This window comes from Anomaloglossus baeobatrachus, chromosome 4 (assembly GCF_048569485.1).
Source record: "Anomaloglossus baeobatrachus isolate aAnoBae1 chromosome 4, aAnoBae1.hap1, whole genome shotgun sequence".
NCBI lineage: Eukaryota > Metazoa > Chordata > Amphibia > Anura > Aromobatidae > Anomaloglossus > Anomaloglossus baeobatrachus.
Window position 1 is genome coordinate 46,401,364 of NC_134356.1, and position 27,417 is coordinate 46,428,780.

At 48.0% G+C, this 27,417-nt stretch overlaps 1 protein-coding gene across 3 annotated transcripts in view; it reads right to left on the minus strand.

The window, feature by feature from the left end:
* Positions 1-27,417, minus strand: part of CYFIP2 (cytoplasmic FMR1 interacting protein 2) — a 149,335-nt gene that overhangs the window by 88,409 nt on the left and 33,509 nt on the right. For all 3 annotated transcript variants that reach the window (XM_075344300.1, XM_075344298.1, XM_075344299.1), the window contains 5 exons: positions 26,543-26,724; positions 17,615-17,711; positions 13,520-13,648; positions 5,158-5,262; positions 4,180-4,271 (listed from right to left, as the gene is read on the minus strand). In XM_075344300.1, the coding sequence (XP_075200415.1) occupies positions 4,180-4,271; positions 5,158-5,262; positions 13,520-13,648; positions 17,615-17,711; positions 26,543-26,724 (605 nt within the window). The remainder of the gene's footprint in view (positions 1-4,179; positions 4,272-5,157; positions 5,263-13,519; positions 13,649-17,614; positions 17,712-26,542; positions 26,725-27,417) is intronic.

The following is a 27,417-nucleotide window of genomic DNA, read 5'->3' on the forward strand; positions in this document are numbered from 1 at the left end:
AGATGGATTTCAACCAGAGCTCCATCTGTCTGTCAGTTGTCATCTTTGAGTGAAGCCCCATCTTCCACTGCAACTATGGATCTAGCCGCCAGTCTGGAGATTGGAGGATCAACCTTGGGACACTGAGCCCAGCCCTTGACCACGTCAGGGGGGAAAGGATAACGTGTATCCTTAAGGCGCTTGGAGAAACGCTTATCTGGACAAGATCGGTGCTTCTGGACTGCCTCTCTGAAGTCAGAGTGGTCCAGAAACGTACTCATTGTACGCTTGGGAAACCTGAAACGGAATTACTCCTGCTGAGAAGCTGACTCCTCAATTGGAGGAGCTGGTGGAGAAATATCCAACATTTGATTGATGGACGCTATAAGATCATTCACTATGGCGTCACCATCAGGTGTATCCAGGTTGAGAGCGGCCTCAGGATCAGAATCCTGATCGGCTACCTCCGCTTCATCATCCAAAGAGTCGTCCTGCTGAGACCCTGAACAGTGCGATGATGTTGAGGGAATTTCTCAGCGAGCCCGCTTAGGCGGTCTGGGACTGCGGTCCGTGTCAGAAACCTCACCCTGGTACCTATGAGTCACCCCAGGGGCACATTGTTGTACCAACTGAGGGGGACCATGGTGCAATGATTCAACAGTGCCCATGGCCTGAGTTACTGGTCTGGACTGCAAGGCTTCTAGTAACCGAGCAGACCATTTATCCATAGTCTCAGAAAGTTTGTCAGCAAAAACTGCAAACTTCGTCCCCGTCACCTGGACAGTGTTAACAGGTGGTTCTCCCTGGGCCACCATTAGTAGAGGCTCCGGCTGAGAAAGTGCCACAGGGGCCGAGCATTGCACACAATGAGGGTCGGTGGAACCTTCCGCTAGTATAGCCGTACATGAGGTACAGGCAGCATAGTAAGCCTGTGCTTTGGCACCCTGCTTTTTTCGGACAACATGCTGTTGTCTCCTCTGAGCAATTCAGGAGGGTATACAGCCAAAAATCAACAGTGCGACTGTACAGTGTAAAAGTATAGCCTATAAGCTTATATATATATATACACTTCGGCACTCAGTGGGGTCAGCACCTCAGGTGCTGCTTACCGGCCGCTCAAAGCGGTTGTGTGATCACCCGAATCCCTGCCTGGGTCTCCCAGAGCTTGTCTCCCCTCTCCAGCGTCAGAAGAGCTGACAGGAACGGCTGCCGGCGTCCTGTGGAGAGGAGGGGGCCGTGGGCGTGCCCTAGAAAGTGCGGGAATCTGGTGTCCCACTGTGCTCAGTGAGGGGGGTGGAGGATGCAAAGTATGCTCCAGCCCTCAGCGCTGACGTCCTGTGCAGCGTCCCACCCTTCCCCTGACTGGCAGGCCTGGGGGCGGGAAAAAAGTGAGACTAGGCCGCAAAAGCCGGGGACTAAAGTTATAAGCGCGGCCGGCGTATAAGCGCGGTCGGCGCGGTAGTCCCCGGCGCACTAACACTCCCAGCCGCGCTGCAGTTGTGAAATGGCAGCGCGCAGTCAGCGCGGTAGTCCCCAGTAAACTAACACACCCAGCCACGCTGCAGTGTGTGATGGCACAAGCGCGGTCAGCGCTGCGGTCCCCGGCGCACTAACACACCCAGCAATGCTGCAGTGTTTCTGTGCGCGGTCCCCACGGGGACACAGAGTACCTCAAAGTAGCAGGGCCTTGTCCCTGACGATACTCGGCTCCTTGTCCAGCAGAGTCCCCAGGGGCTGTGGATGGAGCACGGTCTCAGTGCCTGGAGACCGATTAGGATCCCACTTCACCCAGAGCCCTAAAGGGGATGGGGAAGGAAAACAGCATGTGGCTCCTGCCTGCGTACCTGCAATGGATACCTCAACCTTAACAACACCGCCGACAAGAGTGGGGTGAGAAGGGAGCATGCTGGGGGCCCTGTTATGGGCCCTCTTTTCTTCCATCCGACATAGTCAGCAGCTGCTGCTGACTAAGATGTGGAGCTATGCGTGGATGTCAGCCTCCTTCGCACAAAGCAATGAAACTGAGGAGCCCGTGATGCACGGGGGGTGTATAGGCAGAAGGGGAGGGGCTTTACACTTTTAAGTGTAATACTTTGTGTGGCCTCCGGAGGCAGAAGCTATACACCCAATTGTATGGGTCTCCCAATGGAGCGACAAAGAAATTGCTCTTTAAGGTTCATTCTCAAGGTACAAGCCAACAATTTATAATCAATGGGGGGGTCTGAGCTACCAAACCTACAACAATCACATACTAGCAGAAAAAGTGGTGTGCATTTGGCCTAAGTGGCATATTGGGGTGGGGTGAGGACAGAGGACGCTGGCTATGGACAGAGTACATTAACACCTGCCAGACACATATTGCCCATGAAATACCAAATCTGGAGCATCTTTTCTAAGAACTCTGCATTGTGCCGTTCCTCTGTTATTCTTCTTGGAAATAGAAGACTAAATGGAAAAGTGAATGTAGGATGTATCCTCTCACTGCAATCCGGGCTCCGTTCTCCGTGGCCTGTGATTGCACTTCGTAATCAACTCACCTGCGCCCGCTCCCGCTGTCCATGGTGCTGATCGCTCCCGCGGTGCAGCATCCGGCCGGCGCTGACCCCCGCAGCAGCTGCTTCCGGGTCGGCTGTGTCGTGCATCATGAATAGGCGCGACAATAATGAGCCGGCTCAGAAGCAGCAAGCTGCACGGGCTGCAGAGGACATCGCTGGACGCCGGGTGAGTTAAAATGTTTTTTATTTTAAAAGCATGTTTTTTTCTGGCACGTGTTTCACGGATCACACCACTGCGTGGTCCGTGGGACATCAGTGATGCCAGAAAAAAATGGACACGTCTCCGTGCGCAATCACGCACACGCGGGCACGCTGCACGGAGACACGTGCAGTGAAAAATCACTGACGTGTGAGCAGACCCATTCATTATAATGGGTCTGCGTATGTCAGTGATTCTGGTACGTTTAAAAAAAAGCACAAACGTACCAGAATCACTGACGTGTGAAAGGGGCCTTAGGCCCCTTTCACACGTCAGTGATTCTGGTACGTTTGTGGGTTTTTTAAAACGTACCAGAATCACTGACATATGCAGTGATTCACACACACACACACACACACACACACACACACACTTTTTTATATATATATATATATATATATATATATATATATATATATATATATATATATATATAAAATACACATATATTTCCAGGAGGAGTAACAGAGGGATGACACAAGATTCTAAGAAAAGATGATCTGTAGATATTATTTTAATTGGTCATGCCTCTTTCTTTCTACTTAAACTTTTTTGGAAAGGTGATACCACCTAAATGCCTCCTCCATTTTTCATGACTCCCTCTAAATGGGGGGAGTCAAGAAAAATAGCTGTCAGTTGAACTATGGCCAGCCCTTACATTGCATGGGGCCATCCTCATTAACAGACAATCGTTAACCAGTAGTCATTTTTTTATTTTTTAAATATATATATTTCCAGGAGGCGTAACAGAGGGACAGCACTAAATTCTAAGAAGAGATGCTCCGTTGATATTATTTTAATTGGCTATGCCCCTTTTTTGTACTGAAACGTTTTTTGACAGGAGATATCACCTGTATACCCCCCAAACATTTTCAGATTCAAGAAGATAAAAAAATATATATTTCAAGGAGGAATAACAAAGGGATGAAATTCTAAGACAAGGTGCTCTGTAGATATTATTTTAATTGGCCATGCCCCTTTTTTTCTACTAAACCTTTTGGGGCGAGGTGATATCACCTGCAGGCCCCCCCCCAAAAAAATTAACATTCATCAAGATACCATTGACAGATTATAAAAATCTATATATTGTATACAGCTCCTGGTTATTTCAGCACATAAATGCACCCATACCCGTCTCTTACTGAGCAGATCCAGAAAACATTGGGGAGCCAAGGTTTGCCAAATATGCCCAGAAAAGTGTCAGGATTCGGGTCACTGATGCTAAAATGCCCCGGAGCCGTATTATTTCCTGCACTGAGGCGCGGCAGCAGTAAGCAGCTCCTGGCAGTAAAGCTGGAAGACAATGAAAGCGTTTCACAACCACAAGCTGCTTAGTTCCGCCGTTAATTCTTTCCTCTCCAAAACCTCTAGGATTCAGTAAGTCGTCTTACAACCACTCTCGTCCGGTCCATCCGAGAGCCAAGAGACATTACGGCTTGCACTCACTTTGACTTGTTCTCCTCATAGTGAGCACTGGTCTTAATGTATCTGGCAAGCTCTATCTGCATATCTCCAAAGAGCGGGACCACCTGCAGCTGCTGCAAGAGAAAACAAGAGATGGACTGAATAAAAAGATGGTGGGGAGCTCTACGAGACCGCCGAACATAGGCATGGTAGGATGGGGTGTATGAAACAGATTTGTATGGAGCCCTTTTTCTTTTTTACATTCTTAAAGGGGATCTGTCTCAAGATAAAAAGTGACAAGATGTTGCACTTATTTTATTCCCACTACTCCCCTAAGTATTCTGCTTTTTATTTTTTTAAAATCCGCCATGTGGTTCCAGAAATATGAGCCTTTTTGTTTAGTGCTAATTTTTATGGCGAGGCTCACAGGATTCTCTGGGGGCGTGTCATTAGTCTACACTGCATAAATTACCCTGTGAGCACCGCCTCTTTTGGAAAGACCATAAATATGACCACTAACTGAAAAGGTTCATATTTCAAGATTCATATGACGGATTTTAAAAAAACAAAAAGCATAATACTCAGGGCAGCAGCAGGAGTAAAACGAGAACAAAAAATGGCCAATGTTGACCTGGTGGGAAGACCCCTTTAAATCCTGGTTATTCTTCCTAATAAGTGCCCGCTATGTTTTAAAGTCGTTTGTCCTAAAAATAACCATTCTGGAATCCGCGCTCTTAAGTGTTTCCTGACTTTACTAATTAAGATTCGTCAACCTGAGATGGCAGAGAATAGGGCAGCTGCGGTCCTAGATGAGAAGGACATAATGGACGTAATGGCACAGGGATTCTGTCACTGTTGGTCTCTGAGTCCCTGGATCACACAGCGACCCCCTAGGCCCTGCACTAGGCATCCGGTATAGCACAATGTATTCGTTTTGTCGGTAGAGTTCCTCCAATTTGAAGGAAACCAGATACTTTAAAATATATTTCTTAGCGCCCGGTAATGACCTTCACTCATCACCTTAAAGAATTTGTCAATTTTACTCAGGTTTATCCTCTTCTTTGCGTCCAGCTTGTAGATGTTACTGACGTTTCCGTCCATGAGGTAGAGTCCAAATCCCATCACCTGTAGGAGACAATATGAGAAGTTGTCAAACCCTCAGGGATTTAGGAAGTGATTAACTTACGATCAGATATGGAGAATTTTTTATTTGCACATTTTTTTCCCACGCCATGTATGTGCGCATTCCCCCCGCCATTAACGCATTCCTCCTCCACAGCATAAAATTAGTTCATTAAGTGGGTGCGGGCTTAGGGTATGTGCGCACGTTGCTTTTTACCTGCTTTTTACCTGCTTTTTCTTCTGCGCTGTTTAATGCCAAAGAAGGGAATTTTGTTTACTTACCGTAAATTCCTTTTCTTCTAGCTCCAATTGGGAGACCCAGACAATTGGTGTATAGCTACTGCCTCCGGAGGCCACACAAAGTACTACACTTAAAAGTGTAAGGCCCCTCCCCTTCTGGCTATACACCCCCCCGTGGGATCACGGGCTCCTCAGTTTTAGTGCAAAAGCAAGAAGGAGGAAAGCCAATAACTGTTTTAAATACAAATTCAACCCGAGAAACAACCTCGGAGAACTGAACTGTTCAACATGAACAACATGTGCACCCGAAAAAAACAAACTTCCTAAGAAAACAGGGCGGGTGCTGGGTCTCCCAATTGGAGCTAGAAGAAAAGGAATTTACGGTAAGTAAACAAAATTCCCTTCTTCTTTGTCGCTCCTAATTGGGAGACCCAGACAATTGGGACGTCCAAAAGCAGTCCCTGGGTGGGTAAAAGAATACCTCGTGATAGGGCCGTCAAACAGCCCTGTCCTACAGGTGGGCAACCGCCGCCTGAAGGACTTGTCTACCTAGGCCGGCATCCGCCGAAGCGTAGGTATGCACCTGATAATGCTTGGTAAAAGTGTGCAGACTCGACCAGGTAGCCGCCTGGCACACCTGCTGAGCCGTAGCCTGGTGCCGTAATGCCCAGGACGCACCCACGGCTCTGGTAGAATGGGCCTTCAGTCCTGATGGAATCGGAAGCCCAGCAGAACGGTAGGTGTGAAGAATTGGTTCCTTGATCCAACGCGCAAGGGTGGATTTGGAAGCTTGCGACCCTTTACGCTGACCAGCGACAAGGACAAAGAGTGCATCCGAGCAGCGCAGAGGCGCCGTGCGGGAAATGTAGATCCTGAGTGCTCTCACCAGATCCAATAAATGCAAACCTTTTTCAAATTGGTGAACTGGATGCGGACACAAAGACGGTAAAGTGATATCTTGATTGAGATGAAAGGAAGATACCACCTTGGGAAGAAATTCTGGAATTGGACGCAGAACTACCTTGTCCTGGTGAAACACCAGGAATGGAGATCTGCATGATAACGCCGCCAGCTCGGACACTCTCCGAAGAGACGTGACCGCCACTAGAAAGGCCACTTTCTGTGAAAGACGAGAAAGGGAAACCTCCTTCATAGGCTCGAAAGGCGGCTTTTGGAGAGCAATTAGAACCTTGTTCAGGTCCCAGGGCTCCAACGGCCGCTTGTAAGGGGGGACGATATGACAAACCCCTTGCAGGAACGTGCGTACCTGAGGAAGTCGCGCCAGGCGTTTCTGAAAAAATACGGATAGCGCGGAGACTTGACCCTTAAGGGAGCCAAGCGACAAACCTTTTTCCAACCCAGACTGCAGGAAGGAAAGAAAAGTAGGCAATGCAAAAGGCCAGGGAGAAACTCCCTGAGCAGAGCACCAAGATAGGAATATCCTCCACGTCCTGTGGTAGATCTTGGCGGAGGATGGCTTCCTAGCCTGTCTCATGGTGGCAACCACTTCATGAGATAAACCTGAGGCCGCTAGGATCCAGGACTCAATGGCCACACAGTCAGGTTCAGGGCCGCAGAATTCAGATGGAAAAACGGCCCTTGAGACAGCAAGTCTGGACGGTCTGGTAGTGCCCACGGATGGCCTACCGTGAGGTGCCACAGATCCGGGTACCACGACCTCCTTGGCCAGTCTGGAGCGACGAGAATGGCGCGGCGGCAGTCGGACCTGATTTTGCGGAGCACTCTGGGCAACAATGCCAGAGGTGGGAACACATACGGTAGCCGGAACTGCGACCAATCTTGAACTAAGGCGTCTGCCGCCAGAGCTCGGTGATCGTGAGACCGTGCCATGAAAACCGGGACCTTGTTGTTGTGCCGTGACGCCATCAGGTCGACGTCCGGCATCCCCCAGCGGCGACAGAGCTCCTGAAACACGTCCGGGTGAAGAGACCATTCCCCTGTGTCCATGCCCTGGCGACTGAGAAAGTCTGCTTCCCAGTTTTCTACGCCTGGGATGTGAACTGCGGATATGGTGGATGCCGTGTCTTCCACCCACGTCAGAATCCGCCGGACTTCCTGGAAGGCTTGCCGACTGCGTGTTCCCCCTTGGTGGTTGATGTATGCCACCGCTGTGGAGTTGTCCGACTGAATTCGGATCTGCTTGCCTTCCAGCCACTGTTGGAAGGCTTGTAGGGCAAGATAGACTGCTCTGATCTCCAGAACATTGATCTGAAGGGTGGACTCTTTCCGAGTCCACGTACCTTGAGCCCTGTGGTGGAGAAACACTGCTCCCCACCCTGATAGACTCGCATCTGTCGTGACCACCGCCCAGGATGGGGGTAGGAACGACTTTCCTTTTGACAATGAGGTGGGAAGAAGCCACCACCGGAGAGATTCCTTGGCTGCCTGAGAGAGGGAGACCTCCCTGTCGAGGGACGTCGACTTCCCGTCCCATTGGCGGAGAATGTCCCATTGTAGTGGACGCAGATGAAACTGCGCAAAAGGAACTGCTTCCATTGCTGCTACCATCTTCCCTAGGAAGTGCATGAGGCGCCTCAAGGGGTGTGACTGGCCCTGAAGGAGAGATTGCACCCCTATCTGTAGCGAGCACTGTTTGTCCAGTGGAAGTTTCACTATCGCTGAGAGAGTATGAAACTCCATGCCAAGATATGTTAGTGATTGGATCGGGGTTAGATTTGACTTTGAAAAGTTGATAATCCACCCGAAACTCTGGAGAGTCTTCAGTGCCACGTTCAGGCTGTGTTGGCATGCCTCTTGAGAGGGTGCCTTGATAAGTAGATCGTCCAAATACGGGATCACGGAGTGACCTTGCGAGTGCAGGACTGCTACTACTGCTGCCATGACCTTGGTGAAGACCCGAGGGGCTGTCGCCAGCCCGAAAGGTAGAGCTACGAACTGCAGGTGTTCGCTTCCTATAACGAAGCGTAGAAAACGCTGATGCTCTGGCGCAATTGGCACGTGGAGATAAGCATCCTTGATGTCTATTGATGCTAGGAAATCTCCTTGAGACATTGAGGCGATAACGGAGCGGAGAGATTCCATCCGGAACCTCCTGGTTTTTACGTGTTTGTTGAGCAGCTTTAGATCCAGGACGGGACGGAACGACCCGTCTTTCTTTGGCACCACAAACAAATTGGAGTAAAAACCGTGACCTTGTTCCTGAAGAGGAACAGAAGTCACCACTCCTTCCGCCTTTAGAGCGGACACCGCTTGTAGCAGAGCATCGGCTCGGTCGGGCGGTGGGGAAGTTCTGAAGAAGCGAGTTGGAGGACGAGAGCTGAACTCTATCCTGTACCCGTGAGACAGAATGTCTCTCACCCAACGGTCTTTGACCTGTGACAGCCAAATGTCGCCAAAGCGGGAGAGCCTGCCACCGACCAAGGATGCGGAGAGAGGAGGCTGAGAGTCATGAGGAAGCCGTCTTGGTAACGGTTCTTCCGGCTGGCTTTTTTGGGCGTGATTGAGTCCGCCAAGAATCTGAGCCCCTCTGATCCTTTTGAGTCCTTTTGGACGAGTAGAATTGGGACCTGCCTGAGCCTCGAAAGGACCGAAAACCAGACTGTCCCCTCCTCTGTTGGGGTTTGTTTTGTCTGGGCTGAGGTAAGGATGAATCCTTACCCTTGGAGTGTTTAATGATTTCATCCAAACGCTCACCAAACAATCGGTCACGAGAAAAAGGCAAACTGGTTAAGCACTTCTTGGAAGAAGAATCTGCCTTCCATTCTCTCAACCACAGGGCTCTGCGTAAAACCACAGAGTTGGCTGACGCCACCGCCGTACGGCTCGTAGAGTCTAGGACAGCATTAATCGCGTAAGACGCGAATGCAGACATTTGAGAGGTCAAGGGTGCCACCTGCGGAGCAGATGTACGTGTGACCGTGTCGACCTGTGTAAGGCCAGCTGAAATAGCTTGGAGTGCCCATACGGCTGCGAATGCTGGCGCCAACGACGCTCCAATCGCTTCATAGATGGATTTTAACCAGAGCTCCATCTGTCTGTCAGTGGCATCTTTAAGTGCCGCCCCATCTTCCACTGCAACTAGAGATCTGGCTGCAAGCCTGGAGATTGGAGGGTCCACCTTGGGACACTGTGTCCAGCCCTTGACCACGTCAGGGGGAAAAGGATAGCGTGTATCTTTAAGCCGTTTGGAAAAACGCTTATCTGGATAAGCGTGGTGTTTCTGGATTGCGTCTCTAAAGTCAGAGTGGTCCAGAAAAGTGCTTAATTTACGCTTGGGATACCTGAAATGGAATTTCTCCTGCTGTGAAGCTGCCTCCTCCGCAAGAGGAGCTGGTGGAGAAATATCTAACATCTTATTGATGGACGCTATAAGATCATTCACTATGGCGTCACCATCCGGGGTATCTAGATTGAGAGCGGCCCCAGCATCAGACTCCTGATCAGTTACATCCGCCTCATCACACAGAGAGTCGTCCCGCTGGGACCCTGACCAGTGTGATGAAGTTGAGGGTCGCTCATAGCGAGCCCGCTTAGGTTGTCTGGGACTGTCGTCCGAGTCAGAGCCGTCACCCTGGGGTGCATGTGACACCCCCGGAGCTAGGAAGTGGTCCAGCTGAGGGGGACAAGGTGGCAATGAATCAACAGTGCCCATGGTCTGAGTTACTGGTCTAGACTGCAATGTTTCAAGAATTTTAGACATAGTCATAGACAATCTGTCAGCAAAAGCTGCAAACTCCGTCCCTGTCACCTGGACAGCATTCACAGGTGGTTCTCCCTGGGTCACCTCTAGCAGCGGCCCCGGCTGAGCAATTGCCACAGGGGCCGAGCACTGCACACAATGGGGGTCAGTGGAACCTGCCGGTAGAGTAGCCCCACATGCGGTACAAGCAGCATATAAAGTCCGTGCCTTGGCACTTTTGCTTTTTGCGGACGACATGCTGTTGTCTCCTTGAGAAATCTAAGGAGGGTATATAGCAGAAAATCACCAGCGACTGTACAGTGCAAAGTATTGCCAGCACAAAATACAAAGTACACTATGGCACAAGTGGGGGAGAGCCCTTGAGGGCTGCTTACCGCCCGCTGAAAAGCGGGTGTGAGGTCGTAGAATCCCTTGTCTGAGTCTCCCCGTCTCCCCTCTGCAGCTCAGCGTGCAGGCAGGAATGGCTGCCGGCGTCCTGTGAAGAGGGGCGGACCGTGGGCGTCACAAACAAAAGTGCGGGAAACTGCGTCCCACTGTGCCTAGTGTGAGGGCTGGAGTATGTAAAACAGACTCCAGCTCTTAGCGCTGCTGGTCTGTACAGCGTCCCGCCCTCCTCCTGACTGGCAGGTCTGGGGGCGGGAACGATACGAACTAGGCCGCAAAAGCCGGGGACTGTAGTAATCTAGCGCGGCCGTCATATATGCACGGCCAGCGCGGAAGTCCCCGGCGCACCACAAATCCCAGCCGCGACGCAGTAAAAACTGACCCCCGCGGCCGGATCGGCCGATCGTACTAAGTCACCTCACTCAGCAGAGCTGTAGTGAGTAACGGCACAAGCGCAGCAGCGCTGTTTACCCCGGCGCACTAACACACCCAGCAATGCTGCAGTGTGCGTGCGATAAGCACGGGGACACGGAGTACCTTGATGGAGCAGGGTCCTGTCCCTGAGGAAACTCCGCTCCGTATCCAGCAGATCCTCCAGGGGCTGTGGATGGAGCACGGCCTCAGTGCCCGGAGACCGGTAAAGTCCCACTTCACCCAGAGCCCTAATGGGGATGGGGAAGGAATCAGCATGTGGGCTCCAGCCTCCGTACCCGCAATGGGTACCTCAACCTTAACAAACACCGCCGACAGAAAGTGGGGTGAGAAGGGAGCATGCTGGGGGCCCTCGTATGGGCCCTCTTTTCTTCCATCCGACATAGTCAGCAGCTGCTGCTGACTAAACAGTGGAGCTATGCGTGGATGTCTGGCCTCCTTCGCACAAAGCATAAAACTGAGGAGCCCGTGATCCCACGGGGGGGTGTATAGCCAGAAGGGGAGGGGCCTTACACTTTTAAGTGTAGTACTTTGTGTGGCCTCCGGAGGCAGTAGCTATACACCAATTGTCTGGGTCTCCCAATTAGGAGCGACAAAGAAATGGATGTGTTCTTCTATTCAAGCAAAGTCTATGGGAATTTGGGTTTCTTGTTCACACTATGTTGTTCAAAATGCTGCCTTTTTGAGGCAGAACTTTGGTCAAAAACTCAGCTTTTCAAAGAAGCAACATGTCAATTGTTTTTGCCATTTGGGTTTTGCACTGCAAAGCTGAGTTTTTGACCAAAGTTCTGCCTCAAAAAGGCAGCATTTTGAACAACATAGTGTGAACAAGAAACCCAAATTCCCATAGACTTTGCTTGAATAGAAGAACACATCCATTTTGGCATTAAACAGCGCAGAAGAAAAAGCAGCAAAAAAGCAGGTAAAAAGCAGGTAAAAAGCAACGTGCGCACATACCCTCATAGCGAGGACTTGAGAGCTTCATACAGGGCAAGTGCCAGCTGCGTTATACAGCCTGGACCTGTCTCTAACAGCAGAGATCAGAGCTAGCTCCGATCACTGCTGTTTAACCACTTACATGCTGCGCTCAATCTCTGACAGAAGCAATAAAGGTGGCGCGATTCTGGTGCGGCGACTTATCTCAATCGATCAACAATAATTTAATTATGACTGAGTGCAAATTTATTTATTTTTTTAGTTGTATAATAAAATAAATTCTACAAATAAATATTGCCATGCTGACAAATCATGTTACCAGGTCGTTAAAAAAAAACCAAAAACAATCTCCTCTACCCCCCCAAAAAACAAAATTGCTATTTTTTTCACTATTTCAATACACTTGGATATTTCTTCCCCCTTTTTCCATTACATTATATGGTAAAGTGAATAAAAAACTACAACTCCTATTGCAAAAAAAACAAGACATCATATGGCTAGGTGGAGGGAAAAATAAAAAAAATTATTGCTCTTGGAGGAAGGGGAAGAAAAAAAAAAAAAAAAGAGGATTGGCTGAGTCCACGAAACCTGTCAATTTGGAAGACACTACTTACCTGCAGATATAGTAATCTGCAGATTACTAGTGTTACAATGCTTTACTGAAACTTTGGCTAATGGGAGAAAATGAATTTGTTTCCTCTCGGGAGCTGCCGGCTTTCAGTCATGGGGGCGGGCAGGGAGCAGCGCTCACAGCACCACATCATTTTGTGGCTGTAAGCCCCAGAACTTTAATTGACAGCCGGCTCTGCAGCACATTTGTGAGCTCTCAATCAAAGCCCTGTGGAGTGCTTACGGTAAAGTGAGCAGTGCTGGGAGTGATAAAAGCAGTGACTCATTTATGACTAAAAGCCAGCGGCTCCTGTAAAGAAATAACTTAATTTTCTCCCAGTAGCTGCACTTTAAATAACCTTGCTGGGCAGCACTGGAACAACCGTTACTTGCAGATTAACGCTATATCTGCGGGTAAATAGCGTTTTCCAATTTGATATGTTCCCTTTAAAGGGTTAAAGGGAGTTACTGGGAGAAAATGAACTTGTTTCCTCCTGGTAGCTGCCGCCTTTCAGTATTGGGGGCGGACAAGGAGCAGCGCTCACAGCACCACTCATAATGTGATTAGCGGCTGTAAGCCCCAAGACTTTGATTGACAGCCGTCTCTGCAGCACATTTGTGAGATTCCAATCAAAGTGCGGGGGCGTGCTTACAGTAAAGTGACCGGTACTATGACTAAAAGCCGGTGGCTCCTTCAAGGAAATAACTTGCTTTTCTCCCAGTAGCTGCACTTACAATAAGGCTGCTGTTGCTGCACAGCCTTGGAACAACGGTTACATGCAGATTACCGCTATATCTGCAGGCAAATAGCGTTTTCCAACTTGACAGGTTCCGTTTGAGGGATAATCAAATTTGTGCAGCCTTGTCTTCCGATGATGCTCCACTTTTTGAAATTTCGGAGCACGTTTTTCATCCGCCATCAAGAATGGAAATCTAATTTGTACTGCAAGAAACCACGCCCGGGTGAGGGTGTCCCACCTTCAGCAGCATGTGCTTCTCGCTTGGTGTCAGGTACATTTTGTTCTCATAGTAATCTACACAGATGTTGACTATGTCGGCCAGGAGCTCCTCATAACCGGGAATCACCTCCAGCTGCTGGTGCAGGCACTGCAAAGACAAAAACTCTCGTAAGACTGGCATATTTCACATCAATTGAAACCGTGAGAAAAAAACCTTAAAACTTTCAATTTTATTATTATTAAAGATTAAAAAGTATCCCAAAAGACAATACACACATATGCATATATATACACAGATCAGTACTGCAGTGCCGCATGGGAGTGGGCCAAAACCCTATCACTCCTCCCTACCTGTCCTGCGGAGGTCGGCACCCTAAATTTGCGCAATGGCGCCCCCGCTCTCCGTCGGCTCACCCTCCTCTCCCTGCACTACAATAAAAGTGCAACTAGTCTGGGAGTACGGGAGTGCTAAGGATGGATATCGCTGCACTGCCAAAAACAATACTTTTATCAAAAGGTGCAGATGCTTAAAATACTGGGGATAACCCTAATGACAAGTGACACACATACGGGTGTAACTCTACAGGCTACCTATCACAAGATAGCTATAAGTGGTACAAAGTTGATTGCATGACACCTCAAATGGCAATCCTTAAACGTACATGGTGTGGCTGTATTGGTATAATGCTCAAGGAGCACTCTGCACAGATGCCTATTGTCCTACACATTCAATCATGGCACCAAAATGGACTCATATCTATAGTGCTACTTGATCACCAGAGCACAACGTGAGCAGGCCAATAGCCGTATGCCAACAACAACACAGTTGGCTCCCCCATCAGCACACACATCTATAGTCCATAGGCATAGCCAGATGACAGCCTCGTGGATAGCAATCCCACTACAGGTAAATCACTGCAGAGTATATAATGATAATGTACTCATACACTTATCTTATAATGAAGATGTGGACCAATTGCCAGATCACCAGCAATCCTACAATGAAGTCACCGGGAGTCTTGATGCAGGCACAGTATTGGAAACCGCTTGCTCGACGCGTTTCCCCCTGGCATACAGTCCCGCCAGGGTTCTTCAGGAGCTCCCACAATCGGGCGCAGCAACAAACGGCCACAGTCTGCCGCTCTGCCTCGGCCGGAGGCGGGAATTAGGACCGAGGCAGAGCGGCAGACTGTGGCCGTTTGTTGCTGCGCCCGATTGTGGGAGCTCCTGAAGAACCCTGGCGGGACTGTATGCCAGGGGGAAACGCGTCGAGCAAGCGGTTTCCAATACTGTGCCTGCATCAAGACTCCCGGTGACTTCATTGTAGGATTGCTGGTGATCTGGCGATTGGTCCACATCTTCATTATAAGATAAGTGTATGAGTACATTATCATTATATACTCTGCAGTGATTTACCTGTAGTGGGATTGCTATCCACGAGGCTGTCATCTGGCTATGCCTATGGACTATAGATGTGTGTGCTGATGGGGGAGCCAACTGTGTTGTTGTTGGCATACGGCTATTGGCCTGCTCACGTTGTGCTCTGGTGATCAAGTAGCACTATAGATATGAGTCCATTTTGGTGCCATGATTGAATGTGTAGGACAATAGGCATCTGTGCAGAGTGCTCCTTGAGCATTATACCAATACAGCCACACCATGTACGTTTAAGGATTGCCATTTGAGGTGTCATGCAATCAACTTTGTACCACTTATAGCTATCTTGTGATAGGTAGCCTGTAGAGTTACACCCGTATGTGTGTCACTTGTCATTAGGGTTATCCCCAGTATTTTAAGCATCTGCACCTTTTGATAAAAGTATTGTTTTTGGCAGTGCAGCAATATCCATCCTTAGCACTCCCGTACTCCCAGACTAGTTGCACTTTTATTGTAGTGCAGGGAGAGGAGGGTGAGCCGACGGAGAGCGGGGGCGCCATTGCGCAAATTTAGGGTGCCGACCTCCGCAGGACAGGTAGGGAGGAGTGATAGGGTTTTGGCCCACTCCCATGCGGCACTGCAGTACTGATCTGTGTATATATATGCATATGTGTGTATTGTCTTTTGGGATACTTTTTAATCTTTAATAATAATAAAATTGAAAGTTTTAAGGGTTTTTTCTCACGGTTTCAATATATGATCCCTTAAATATTATCTACAACGGTTTTTCTTTCATATTTCACATCAAGAAATATTTTGACATCAAGACGATCATACAAAGATGATTGGCATTATGTAGACGCTGCTCATTTAGTTTGTCTCGTATCACATTGGTTGGAAGCTTCTTCTCTTGATCCCACCACTAGCTGGTGCTTCTGCCAGTCACCGAAAAGTTCAAGATCTGGAAGCACTGACACCTACCCCTCAATCCAACAGAATCCCCTAAAATGAGGTTCTTCAGCAGCTGCAATGTCAATTAGGTCCTACTGCGTCATGTTAGCTGCTGCAGAACATCTTAATATCCTAGCTGCTGCAGAACTTCTATTTTAAAAGGATGAACGCTTTTCATATCAATCAACTAATGGTGGAGGGGAGACTTCATCTGAGGTTTAGGCGAAGGTCGAGAGGAGACTTCAACTGAGGTCTAGGCGATGGTGGAGAGGAGACTTCTTCTGAGGTTTAGGCGATGGTGGAGAGGAGACTTCTTCTGAGGTTTTAGCGATGGTGGAGAGGAGACTTCATCTGAGGTTTAGGTGATGGTGGAGAGGAGACTTCTTCTGAGGTTTACTTCAGCTGAGGTTTAGGCAATGGAGGAGAGGAGACTTCATCTGAGGTTTAGGTGATGGTGGAGAGGAGAATTCATCTAAAGTTTAGGCGATGCTGGAGAGGAGACTTCATTTGAGGTCTAGGCGATGGTGGAGAGGAGACATCATCTGAGGTTTAGGCTATAGTGGAGAGGAGACTTCATCTGAGTTCTAGGTGATGGTGAAGAGGAGACCTCTTCTGAGGTTTAGGTGATGGAGGAGAGGAGACTTCATCTGAGGTTTAGGCAATGGAGGAGAGGAGACTTCATCTGAGGTTTAGGTGATGGTGGAGAGGAGAATTCATCTAAAGTTTAGGCGATGCTGGAGAGGAGACTTCATTTGAGGTCTAGGCAGTGGTGGAGAGGAGACTTCATCTGAGGTTTAGGCTATAGTGGAGAGGAGACTTCATCTGAGTTCTAGGTGATGGTGAAGAGGAGACATCTTCTGAGGTTTAGGTGATGGAGGAGAGGAGACTTCATCTGAGGTTTAGGCAATGGAGGAGAGGAGACTTCATCTGAGGTTTAGGTGATGGTGGAGAGGAGAATTCATCTAAAGTTTAGGCGATGCTGGAGAGGAGACTTCATTTGAGGTCTAGGCAGTGGTGGAGAGGAGACTTCATCTGAGGTTTAGGCTATAGTGGAGAGGAGACTTCATCTGAGTTCTAGGTGATGGTGAAGAGGAGACATCTTCTGAGGTTTAGGTGATGGAGGAGAGGAGACTTCATCTGAGGTTTAGGCAATGGAGGTGAGGAGACTTCATCTGAGGTTTAGGTGATGGTGCAGAGGAGACTTCATCCGAGGTTTAGGCCATAGTGGAGAGGAGACTTCATCTGAGGTCTAGGCGATGGTGCAGAGAAGACCATCTGAGGTTTAGGCAATGGTGGAGAGGAGACTTCATCTGAGATTTAGGACGATGGTGGAAAGGAGACTTCATCTGAGGTTTAGGCGGTGGTGGAGAGGAGACTTCATCGGAGGTTTAGGTGGGGGCTATATGGAGACTTTGGCCGCAACACAGGTCACACAGCCAAAGATTGCTGTCCGCTACTGCTACATCGCAGCATAATGTAAGGTACAACGACTGGAAAGTTGAAAAAAATTCGGTCTGGACATGGCCTAACGGTATAAGAAGAAGTTATGCAGCAGCTCAGGTGTGCAGTAAAAGAAACTCTATTCCTTGGAATGGATCATTTTTTGGTGTTTCAATTTTTATAAGGTGAAATTAGATTATTCCTGAGAATAATAAATGAAAAAACTAAGTATGGAAGGTAGAAAATAGCTAAAAAAATATAGCCCTATAATAAAGAGAAAAGTAAATAATTCACATATAAAACATAATAAATAAAAGCAACCCAATACATAACTAAGTGAATTTACCTGAGTGATCCTGTTATGGTTGGCCAAGAACATAGAGAGGTTCTGAGACTCTTGGATAGACTGGGGATCCGCCATCTTTCTTAGGAACTGGGCAGCGCTGGAAAGAAGGAGACGCGAATAACAACATGAGAATCAACCACCAAGGCAAGGGAAGGAGATGTTTTCTCTTTTTGGCATGCAACCTGTAGACATTTATGAAGAGTCATCAACCTAAAAAGAGGTCCGTCCGATCTATGGTCACAGACCACAAAGAAAGATCCATCACTGGCCTCTCCATTCTTTTCCTGCTGCCAGCTCTCTCTTAAGCCTCATTCACATGTCCGTGTTACTGGTATGTGTGGTGTCTGTTTCTGCACATACCGGAAACACGCATACACGTAGAACTATTAAATTCAATGGGTTTGTGCACACGTGCGTGATTTTATATGGACTGTGTGTCCATGAGGTGCACACGCTTGTCCGTGTGCTCCACATGGTGACATGTCCGTTTTTTCTCCGGCAGCACGGGTTTCACACTGACCGCACACTGATGTGATCCATGTGACATCAGTGTGACACGTACAGGAGAAAACACGTCACTTAAAAAAAAATAATTTTTATACTTACCTGTCTCCGGTGCTGCTGTTGCTTCCGGGCCTGCTCATTATGCCGCATGAATATTCTCAACACTGACCGCAGATCCGGAAGAAAGTGTGACAGCAGCTCCGGAGACAGGTAAGTATACAAGTTCATGCTGTCCGTGTGCCATCTGGATGTCACATGGATAGCATGCGGACAGCACCAGGAACACATTGTCACATTAGGTTGGGGAAAGTACCAAGCGAATGGCGAAAGGGAAGGGAAACCCCGTGTCTAGGGAAGGGTGAGATGATGACCTCTGACCAAACCTACCACTGGCAAGTTTGGTCCCTCACCACCCTAGATAGAGTCCACAACTATGCGCAGAGCCAGATACCTGACCCTAATGCTAGGCCCTAGATAGGAAACGGTTGGGATGAGCTCTTCGACATCCCCACTAAACATTAAAGAAGCATCCACATGGGGAAAGCGCAAAGTATTAAAACCTAAGGTCCAATACAGATGATTAGCAGCTGAAGGGAAGAGGAGCTTTGCTAGGTCCTAAAGGGAAAAGGATGAGAACCCAGCAGAAGAGATACTTAGTACACTGAATACTAACAGCAGGAATAATAGAAAGTCAGGGAGCATTATGTGCAGCCAAACACTGTGAACTTCTATTGCCAGACACCAAAGGACTGTCTGTCACCGGTGACACACTCACACACACGGATACATACAGTATATGCACCTATACCACAGATGTTCAAAACATTAGTTTTTTGCACGAACGTGTGAACGGAGCCTTACATAGTTAAAATGAAAAATGACAAATGTCCATCAAGTTCAACCGATCAATGAGGAAGGATAAAAGGAAGGGGGTATGTGTACAACCACAATCTTCTCGTTCCCTCCTGATACTAAATGTTGATCCACTGGACAAAACATTCAGAAAAGAACTTTACTCTTGTACATAATTATTTGTTATTTTCTTCTAAAAAAGCATTTAGGCATTTTTTGGAACCATGGACAGTACCGGCTGTGACCAGGTCCCGAGGTAGACTACTCCACAGATTAATAGTCCTTATGGTAAAGAAGCCTTGTATCCTCTGGAGATTGAACCTCTCTTTCTCCGGGGTGAGGCAATAGCAATTAAGAGGGTTTTACATAACACAGATACTGACCGTACTTTTATATGGGGCATTTAGGTTCTTGTACAACCATGTCTCCATTAGCCGTCTCTAAAGGGGGCTTTACACGCTACGACATCGCTAATGCGAACTCGTTGGGGTCACGGAATTGCTGACGCACATCCGGCCGCATTAGCGATGCCGTTGCGTGTGACACCGATGAGCGATTTTGCATCGTTGCAAAAACGTGCAAAATCGCTCATCGGTGACATGGGGGTCCATTCTCAAAAATCGTTACTGCAGCAGTAACGAGGTTGTTCCTCATTCCTGTGGCAGCACACATCGCTGCGTGTGACACCGCAGGAGCGAGGAAGCTCTCCTTACCTGCCTCCCGGCCGCTATGCGGAAGGAAGGTGGGCGGGATGTTACGTCCCGCTCAGCTCCGCCCCTCTGCTGCTATTGGGCGGCCGCTCAGTGACGTCGCTGTGACGCCGCACGGACCACCCCCTTAGAAAGGAGGCGGTTCGCCGGTCACAGCGACGTCGCCGGGCAGGTATGTGTGACGGATCTGGGCAATGTTGTGCGGCACGGGCAGCGATTTGCCCGTGTCGCGCAACAGATGGGGGCGGGTACCCATGCTAGCGATGGTGGGACCGATATCGCAGTGTGTAACGCCCGCTTTAGCAACACTAAACAAATAGAATTCTTTTAATGTATCCTCGAAACTAAGTTCCTCCATGTTCTTTATCAAATTTTTGGCTCTTTTTTTGTAGTTTTTCCTGATCCAGGGCATCCTTATGTATGAACTAGTACCAATAACTGAATTGCATATTCCAGAGGTTGCACTAATGCTCTGTAAAGTGGTATTATTACGTCCCTGACCTGCGAGTAGTTTGGTGCACACCCCTGACATCATACTCCCAGGCCTCACTGGTGGAGTAGTTGAGTACTTGGTGTCTGCTCCACTGTAATGATGGAATATGGTGGGTTATGAATAATTTTGTCTAGGTTCGTATTTTAGGCATGGTGCTCTGTCCATTCTGTGAACATTGTCCTGTTAAGTTAGGTTAATCACCCCCTTCCGGGCTTTTGTCCCTAGAGGCCCCGTCACACACAACGAGATCGCTAACAAGATCGTTGCTGAGTCCCGTTAGCGATCTCGTTATGTGTGACATCTACCAGCGATCAGGCCCCTGCTGTGATATCTCTAGTCGTTGCCGAATGGTCCGGACCATATTCTTCAAAGGCGATGTCCTGCTGGGCAGGAAGCATCGCTGTGTTTGACGCTGTGTGACAAGGTCCCAGTGACTGCCGAGATTGTTATACAGGTCGCTACTGCGACCTGTATCGTTACTGCGTTGTTGGTAAGGTTTGACTGTGTGACATCTCACCAGCGACCTCCCAGCGACTTACCAGCGATCCATATCAGGTGGAATCGTTGTCGGGATCGCTGTTAAGTCGTTGTGTGTGACTGGGCCTTAAGTCTGGGGAAGGGAGGCCTGGGATCCACCAAACTCTCTGTTTACCTGGGAGATTATTCAGTCTGTCTGAGAAAGAGAAGAGAGAAGGAGTAAGATTGATCCTCTTGGGAGGAAGCTGCAGCTACAGGCAGCACCCCAGAGAGCCATTGAGAAACCCCGATTTCCCTGGAAAAGGACTGCTGGAGGCTTGTGACTCATCCGGGACATTTATCCCATTACTGGACTATTTTACCCTCTGTGTGGTGGATTTTTTTTTGGACCGTCTGATTTTGCTTGGAAAAAATGTTCTTTGGATTGTTCAATCATCTCTCACTCTGTTGTTGTGTGCTATCAGAGAAGGACCCCATGACATCCACCAAATGGACTGCTTCATTGGTCCTGAAACACTTGACAAACCCATCTCTGCTACATCTCCTCTACTTCTGGCCAGTTCTTACTTTGACTTGTTACAAACCCAGCTCTTCTATATCACTGGGTACTGCTATACTGCTGGCCAGTTTTATCTTGGACCTGTGAAAAACCAACCTGTGCTACATTGCTGGGTACTGTGCTATACTACTGGTCAGTTTTGCTTTTGGGTTTGTGCCAAACTCAGCTTTGCTATACTGCTGAGTCAACTCTGCTGTTCCGTTGCCAGCTTTTCATTGGACTCTGTGACAAACTCAGCTCTGTTACTTTGCTGAGTTAAAGGGAACCAACCAGCAGGATTTTCATATATAAAGTAAAGCCGGTGCTATACTGGCGCTTAGCTGTTGAATGTAAGCATAGCTTTCGTTCAGAGATTGGATGTTTTATTTCAGAAATATGTGCAAGTAAAGTTCCAGCAATGCCCTGCTATTTGATTGACAGGCGCAACAAGGGCAGGAATATGTGGGTCGGGTCTTGCTATCTATTCCCGCCACCTGTCTCTATGATGGTGACAGGGGAAGGAAGCCCAGGCAGGAAAACAGGGGCAGGAATAGATAGCAGGACCCGACCACATATTCCCTTCCTGTTGCACCTGTCAATCAAATAGCAGTGCATTGCTGTAAGTTTACTTGCATATATTTGAGAAATAAAATATCCAATCTCTGAACAAAAGCTATGCTTACATTCAGCATCCTAGCACCAGTATAGCCACTGGCTTTACTTTATATATGAAAATCCTGCTGGTTGGTTCTCTTTAACTTTGCTTCACCGCTGGTTTGTCCTGCCTTAGTTCTTCATATACAGTATAACTCAGCTCTGCTCCTTCGGATTCTCATCACTGAGTATACTCTGCTTCCTTGTACACTACAACACATCGGTTGCCATTTTCTCAACTCTGCTCTATCAGATCCCATGATTGCTGTTTACTCTTAGGGGTACTTTGCACGCAGCAACATCGCAAGCCGATGCTGCGATGCCGAGCGCGATAGTCCCCGCCCCCGTCGCAGCTGCGATATCCTTGTGATAGCTGCCGTAGCGAATATTATCGCTACGGCAGCTTCACATGGACTCACCTGTCCTGGGACGTCGCTCTGGCCGGCGACCCGCCTCCTTATTAAGGGGGCGGGCCGTGCGGCGTCACAGCAACGTCACACGGCAGGCGGCCAATAGGAGCGGGGGGGGCGGAGATGAGCGGGATGTAAACATCCCACCCACCTCCTTCCTTCCGCATATCCTACGGAAGCCGCGGTGACGCCGGTAGGAGATGTTCCTCGCTCCTGCGACTTCACACACAGCGATGTGTGCTGCCACAGGAGCGAGGAACAACATCGGACCATTGCGTCAGTGTAATTATGGATTACGCCGACGCTGCAGCAATGATACGATTACGACGCTTTTGCGCTCGTTAATCGTATCATCGAACCTTTACACACTACGATGTCGCATGCGATGCCGGAAGTACGTCATTTTCAATTTGACCCCACCGACATCGCACCTGCGATGTCGTAGTGTGCAAAGCCCGCCTTACTCCTCCAGTCGCCATTCTGCCATTATCCATTCCTTTACTCGTTTTGGACCTTTTTGCTGCACCAGCATCATCAGTCCGTGCTGCATAAGAACTGCTCATCTGTACCAAGGGCTTGCTTGGAGTATCTACCCAACCAGGTGAGACGTAACACATACAAGCCTTATCGATAACCTTTGCTTAAAGGAGTATTCTCATTTCCAAGATCCTATCCCAATACGTGTAATAATAATAATGTTAGCAAATACTTCCAATTAGAAATATAATATAGTTCTCTTGACATAGCCATGTCTCTTACCTCATGTGCAGGGCATTGCAGTTTAGGTATCCATGGCTACAACCACGAGCTACTAACTGTCACTATATGAGTGGACGTAACCATGGATACTTAAGCTGCATTGCCCTGCACATGAGGTAAGAGACATGGCTAATCAGGAGAACTATACTACATTTCTAATTGGAGGTATTTACTAATATTATTAGGCTATGTTCACACTATAAAAATTATTTTTCTTAAGAAATTTTCTTAAGAAATTTCTTGAGTGAAGGATTAGCGCACCTGCATTAAAAAACGCACCAATAACGCACCAAAAAACGCATGCGTTTTTACCTCAATTTGGTGCGGTTTTTTGCAGCTTGTAGATATTCGATAGATAGATAGATAGATAGATAGATAGATAATGGATGGATAGATAGATGAGAAAGACCTCTATGATGTCCCACCTCCCTGCATATTTGAAGCTGGCACCCGTTAGTGACTTTCATGTGGCACTAAAGGGTGCTTAGCCTTATATTTAGCCACAAAATAAATAAATAATTTAAAGAAAACGACGTGGGGTCCCCCCTATCTTTTGTAGCCAGCTAGGGTAAAGCAGACGGCTGCAGCCTGCAGACCACAGCTGGCAGCTTCACCTTGGCTGGTAATCCAAAACAGAGGGCACCCCACGCTGTTATTTTAAATTAAATAAATACTTTAAAACAAAAAACGTGGGGTCCCCCCCAAATTGGATCACCAGCCAAGGTAAAGCGGACAGCTGGGGTCTGGTATTCTCAGACTAGGGAGGTATTGGACACTACCCAGCCTAAAAATAGCAGGCCACAGCCACCCCAGAAGTGGCGCATCCATTGGATGTGACAATCCTGGCGCTTTGCCCCAACTCATCCCATTGCCCTGGTGCGGTGGCAAATGGGGTAATATATGGGGTTGATGCCAGATGTGTAATGTCACCTGGCATCAAGCCCTGGGGTTAGTGATGTCACGCATCTATCAGATACCTGACATCACCAAATTAGTCAGTAATAAAAAAAAATAGACAACAAAAAATGTTTTATTTGAAAAAACACTCCCCACATTCCCTCTTTCACCAGTTTATTTAAAAGAACAATCAAATCCGGGTCCAGCGTAATCCAATAAGGGGGTCCCACGACGATCGATACCATAGTCAATGTCCCAGTCAATGAAGAACAGAATGTTCCCCATTGTCTGGGAGACCAGTGCAGTGACCTGAGCTAACATCATGAGTTCAGCCCAGGTCACTGCAGGGGATGACGAGCGCTGCTGTCAGGAGGTTAGATGAGATCATTACCTGCTGTGACGATCTCCTGCACTCCTGACGTCAGCGCTGTCACTGACTTCTATGCCCACCGTGTTCTCAGCAGTATCGCGGGAGCCCGTGACGTCACCGCTAGTGACAGTCTCGGGCCGCCCGTGACACGTGATATGAGAACGTGGCGGGCATAGAAGGCAGTGACAGCGCTGACGTCAGGAGTGCAGGAGATCGTCACAGCAGGTAATGATCTCATCTAACCTCCTGACAGCAGCGCTAGTCATCCCCGCGGCTGCCCGCACTGCAGTGTGACAAGCTGCTGATACCACAGTGCGGGCAGCCGCGGGGCTGGAGCGGGACACAGACTGCATGGGCACCCAATAGAGGTCACACGGAAGTGCTTCCGTGCGGCTTCCGGAGATATTGTATTGAGTCACGGTCCGTTATCATGGAACAGAATAGGACATGTTCCATAATAACGGAGCGGACATACGGCATCCGATGTGTTTTTGTAGGATCGGATGCACATGGAATTGCTTCTATGTGCCATCCGATCCTACACAAAAGACATTGAAAAGAAAGTCCTGATGATTACATTAGTCAATGGAGTGAATAACGCAGCTACCTACAGAAAAGAAGTCACATGCTCATTCTTTTTCTTAAGAAAATCTACTGAAAGAATTTTCTTAAGAAAAAAACGCAGTGTGTGCACAGCTAATTTTTTTTGCCATAGGTTTGGCTGGGGAATGTCTGCAGAAAGGTTACAAGAATTTCTCAAGAAATTTCTGCAGCAAAAACGCACCTAAAACGCGGGTAAAAAACGCAGTGTGTGAACCTTCTACATATTGGGATAGGATTTTAAAGATGGGAAACCCTTTTAACCCCTTCACGACCATGGACGGATCTTTCCGTCATGGATCGTGTCCCGGTAAGCCCCGCCCCCTGCCGCGGACAGGCGACGTGGATCGGCACACATATTAGCTGTTTTCAACAGCTGACATGTGTGCCTACATGTTCCGAGTGGAATCGCATTCCATCCGGAACATTAACCCCTTAGATCTCGCTGCCAAAGTCTGGCAGCGAGATCTATATGCGCGCGGCCATCTTTTTTACTTACCGCCGCCCCCTCTGGACGTCACGTGAGTGATCACGTGACGTTCGGTGGTTGCCATCGTAGCACAGGGTCATGTGATGACGCCTGGTGCTACGAAGTTTCACTTTCATTCTTCCTCGGCACGGAGCAGAGGAAAAAAGAAAGTGACTATTTCTGCTGTTTACAGCTGTATAGCTCTGATCAGCAGATAGCGATCAGCAATCGGATTTCTGATCGCTATAGCCCCCTAGGGGGACTAGTAAAATAAAATAAAAAAAGTAAAAAAAAAGTTTTAAAAAATTTAAAAAAAAACAAAAAACCTAAAAGTTCAAATCACCCCCCTTTCCCCCCATTGAAAATTAAAGGGTTAAAAAATAAATAAATATACACATATTTGGTATCGCCGCGTTCAGAAATGCCCGATCTATCAAAATATAAAATCAATTAATCTGATTGGTAAACGGCGTAGTGGCAAAAAAATTCCAAACACCAAAATTACGTTTTTTGGTCGCCGCAAGTTTTACGCAAAATGCAATAACAGGCGATCAAAACGTAGCATCTGCGCAAAAATGCTACCATTAGAAACATCAGCTCGAGACGCAAAAAATAAGCTGTCACTGAGCCATAGATCCCAAAAAATAAAAACGCTACGTGTTTCGGAAAATGGCGCAAAACGTGTGCCACTTTTATTGGACAAACTTGTGAATTTTTTTTAACCCCTTAGATACAAGTAAACCTATACATGTTTGGTGTCTACAAACTCGCACCGACCTCAGGTATCATACCCACACATCAGTTTTACCATATAGTGAACACAGTGAATAAAACATCCCAAAAACTATTGTGCCATCACACTTTTTTTGCAATTTTTCCACACTTGGAATTTTTTTGCTGCTTTCCAGTACACCATATGGTAAAACTTATGGTTTCATTTAAAAGTACAACTTGTCCCGCAAAAAACAAGCCCTCATATGGCAAGATTGACGGAAAAATAAAAAAGTTACGGCTCTCGGAAGAAGGGGAGCAAAAAACAAAAACGCAAAAACGGAAAGTGCCCCAGGGCTGAAGGGGTATAGATTGATCATTAGGGCATTGGGTGCACGTGGACAGAAGGAGGTCTCATTGGTTAATCTCACCAATTAGATATATAGGCAACTAAACGATAATTGTGGTTCTCATTGTTTCTCACCGTTTATACGCAGAATGATCGTTCTTCACGCTGCACTTCATGTTTTTTAGCTCATCTAGCACAGCAAACATATTGATGAACTTTCCTAAAGTGAGTAGATAAGCCTCTGACACAAAGTCCTTCCGGCGCTCAGCGTGACACAGACGCTTCACCTCATTGCAGAACCTCTCAATGGCTTTACGCTGTAAAGAAAAAAGAAGACAAAAACACATGAAAAAAACATACCAAAAACCTGGACGCAAAATCAGTAACAGAGTGATTATCAAATTGGGGCAAATCCGGCTGCAGCATTAGTCTGGCTCGGTGCCGGACTCAGAATAAAGGCCTAGAAATGACAGCTGCCCACACGTGTGGTAAGTGCCAACACCTGCACTCTGCAAGCAAGTACCGCACATACTCGAGTATAAGCAGAGTTTTTCAGCCCATTATTTTATGCTAAAAACGCCACCCTTGCCTTATACTTGAGTAAGGGGTACTTTGCACGTTGCGACATCGCTACAGCGATATCGTCAGGGTCAAATCGAAAGTGAAGCACATCCGGCGCCGGTAACGACGTCGCAACGTGTAAAGCCTAGGAGAGAAGATGAACGAGCGTGAAACAGTCCAAAATCGGTGATCTGTGTCACGTCGTTCATTTTCACAATGTCGGTGCGTCCGCAGGTACGATGTTGTTTGTCGCTGCTGCGGCTCCACACATCGCTGTGTGTGAAGCCGCAGGAGCGACAAACATCTCCTTACCTGCGCCCGGCGTCCACCGGCAATGCGGAAGGGAGGAGGTAGGCGGGATGTTTACATCCCGCTCATCTCCGCCCCTCCGCTGCTATTGGCCGGCCGCTTAGTGATGTCGCGGTGACGCCGAACGCACCTCACCCTTG